The sequence below is a fragment of the Dinoponera quadriceps genome, unplaced genomic scaffold, assembly GCF_001313825.1.
Source record: "Dinoponera quadriceps isolate SergipeBrazil2010 unplaced genomic scaffold, ASM131382v1 scaffold566, whole genome shotgun sequence".
NCBI lineage: Eukaryota > Metazoa > Arthropoda > Insecta > Hymenoptera > Formicidae > Dinoponera > Dinoponera quadriceps.
In genome coordinates this window covers 947,003-950,219 of record NW_014555972.1, presented here as the reverse complement: position 1 = coordinate 950,219, position 3,217 = coordinate 947,003, and the positions used below count along the sequence as shown (strand labels likewise).

The following is a 3,217-nucleotide window of genomic DNA, read 5'->3' as shown; positions in this document are numbered from 1 at the left end:
TATATATATATATATATATAACATACTAGTATATTGCCTATCAATACTATACTTTAATTCAAAAACTATTCGAAGTGGATTTTGGACATTAATTGCTTATATCATACAAGAACGGACGAGTGGAAAGAAAATGATACTTGAAAGTATCTATTTGAAGCAACAAAATTGTCCTGCAGAAAAGAAAGACTATTCATCATGGTGGAATCCGTCAAACAGTGGAATCACACAAACAGGTCTTACTTATTTTTTTTTCCTCCGATAGTTTATCAAAATTAGGAAGAGTCCCCGAAAAAAACGTGAAAAACAATGACATATTGCGTATGAGCCATACTATATATAATATATTATGAAATCCCATTCCATGTGGATATGTGCTGAATCGACATTGCATTGATAAGTATCGTTGATTGGGACACGTCGAAATAACGCACAAGCTCTCTTTTTGAATTCTGATTGCGCATCCCTTTTAGCGGCTACACTGTCTTGACAACGGAACTGCTGGTAACTGACAAAAACGTATGATTTGTAACACACTTTGAACACGAATGAATATATGCTGAGATCATACGGGGGCGCAAGACCGACGAGTGTACATGCGCGAGATCCTACGATTTATGCTTTACTGATACCAAATTCTGCCATATTATGACACGCCGAACGAGCGATCTATTTTGCACTAGAAACTACGTACTCCACGACTTCATGATTCTTTTCATTCATAATGCTTTTCGAGATATTACTCTGATTTAGTCAGATATCGACTTCGAACATATCCTGCTCAATCGGTTTTTTCACCCAACTTCCGAGCTGCGCTCTCACAAAAGCATCCTTCAATTGACGTTTAGCAAGCTATTTAAGAGGAAAGAAGGAGAAGAAACGGAATACGATCATAAGACTTCATCATTACACAAACACGTATCTAGATGCGTACAATAGGGGGGACCGGGGCTAATTGGCTAATAGATCGTTTCTGCTATTTTCTAAAAATCAAGAGAGCAAAGATTTCAACTATGTTAAAGATGCTTACGAAATCTCTATTTGCTCGATTCTATAACCTGTTGGAAAACAACAGAAATAATCAGTTAGCCAACTTACCTCTTTAGCTAATCAGCTCCGGTCTCTCCTATATATAGGATGTCCCACTGTAAGTGGTTACCCCCTTTTACTTTTTAAACTACATGAGAGAAAAAGAGAAAGAAAGAGAGAGAGAGAGAGAGAGAGAGAGAGAGAGAGAGAGAGAGAGAGAGAGAGAGAGAGAGGGGGAGAGGGAGAGATAGACCATAATAAAGATACATTAGATTAAGAAGAAAAAAGTGACCCTGATATTTTTATCAAAAATTTTTATTAAATTAAAGGGACTCCCACATTTATTTTAATCAAAGTAGTTGGAATCTATCACCTTTTGGCAAAAGATGATGCCTTTCAGGCAAAAGTTTGATTCCATGACGACAGAAAGACGGCTCTTTAAAAATGAAGCAGCCACTGACCTAATTTCGCACCTCAGCTTTGTCATCAAAGCGCTGTTCTTTTAAAGCCGTGCTGCATCGACTGAAACAAGCGGTAGCTGGAAGGTGATTTCTGGTGAGTAGATTGGGTAGAGAGAACTTCTCACTTCAAGTCCATCAGAGTGCCTACGGTTGTTTTCGTAACACGAGGTTGAACATTCAGTCATGTTGGAAGATGACCTTTCGTCGTTTCAAATTGTATTGCAGGCGTTTCTCAATCAATGTTGCCTCCGGACGACGCAATTAGTTAGAGCTAAGAAGTTGTGAATTGACTCGGTGGTAACGACTCATAATACACTACACCTTTCTCGTCCCACCAGACAGACACAGAGAAGAGAAGAGAAGTTTCTTGCCATGGATATTGCGTTTAGGTCGAACTAATACTCCAAGGTTCACTCACGTTCATTTGCAACTGAGATTATCAAAATAAATTCACTTCTCGCTCCCAATAACAATATGACAAACAACTCTTCCGTTTGTAGCGGTAAAGCAGAAAAACACAGAAAGCGCATCGGCTCGAAATTATTCCTGGAGACAATAAATGCGACGTTCACTTTCCTTCCTTCAGAATTTTGCCCAGAATCGGTTTGCCTTCAAACGATCTCAAATGCTCCTTTGGTTGCCTTGCGAGTTGTTCGTAAGTGAACCAAGCTAGATTCTATTCTAACAGCGCCTCCAAATCATTCATTTCCATCTTCACTGACCGTATACCGTCTACTTGTCTTGCAGCTTAAAGTCACCACTTTTGAATCGTCTAAATCATTTCTCACAAATATCTCGATTCGATACTCGTATCGTCCTTGTAAACTTCACAAATCGATCTTTTCGTTTCAGCAATATTTTTCTTCAAATTAAAGAATGAAGGAGTGCCGGATATGCTGCTTTTCTGGTGGCATTTTTAATCAAAATAAACAGACACAAACGGCAGCATAATATATAATATTGTCCTCGTTATATATGACTGCTGGAAGCCCCCAGACCTTATCAGTATCACAATATAATCTATCATGTGCCACTTGAAAGTAGGATAGGCAATCTTTGAAAACCAAAAGAAGTTTGCCAAGGTAGATCATTTCAGTTACTGTTATTGCCATCTACTGGTGACCCGGATCAAGCCGGAAACACATAGAAAACTTAAGCAATAAAATTTAAGCAGCAAGTAAGTTGACCACAAATCGAATATTCTTAAACCACAAGGAGAATGACAGACAATTGTGATTAATCGATGTTGCTCACCGCTTAAGTCTTGCTGCTAAAATTTTTTCATGTGCGACCTTAAGGTCTATGTACGTAAAAATGTCGTAACTGTAACTGTAAAGCGGGGTCTACAATGCATATCGTGTCATGCATCGCGTTGGTCTGCGAGAGAGATCATTGATCGTAAAATTCCAACGCAATTAAATTTTTTCGAATCATAAAATGATTCCATTATATCATGTATCATAATAGTTATAAACAGCACAAAAACTATTATTATATCGGAATATCCATAGTACCGTAAGAAATTATGCATACCTCTTTGATCTCTTAGATAAGTATATATAAGTATATATAATTATATACAATTACTATATGCTCATAACAGAGTTCAGTTAAAGACATTTAATACACATTTATTATAGTCTATCTCTCTCTCTCTCTTTCAGTTTAGAAGATAAAAGGGGGCAGAACAACTTATAGCGGGGGATACCCTGTATATATGTATATATATA

At 37.5% G+C, this 3,217-nt stretch overlaps 1 protein-coding gene across 4 annotated transcripts in view; it reads right to left on the bottom strand.

The window, feature by feature from the left end:
- Positions 1 to 40: 40 nt before the first annotated feature.
- Positions 41 to 3,217, bottom strand: part of LOC106746416 (double-stranded RNA-specific editase Adar) — a 9,934-nt gene continuing 6,757 nt past the window's right edge. For all 4 annotated transcript variants that reach the window (XM_014623005.1, XM_014623006.1, XM_014623008.1 and 1 more), the window contains one exon: positions 41 to 849. In XM_014623005.1, coding sequence (XP_014478491.1) covers positions 751 to 849 — 99 coding nt within the window. In that variant the 3' untranslated portion in view covers positions 41 to 750. The remainder of the gene's footprint in view (positions 850 to 3,217) is intronic.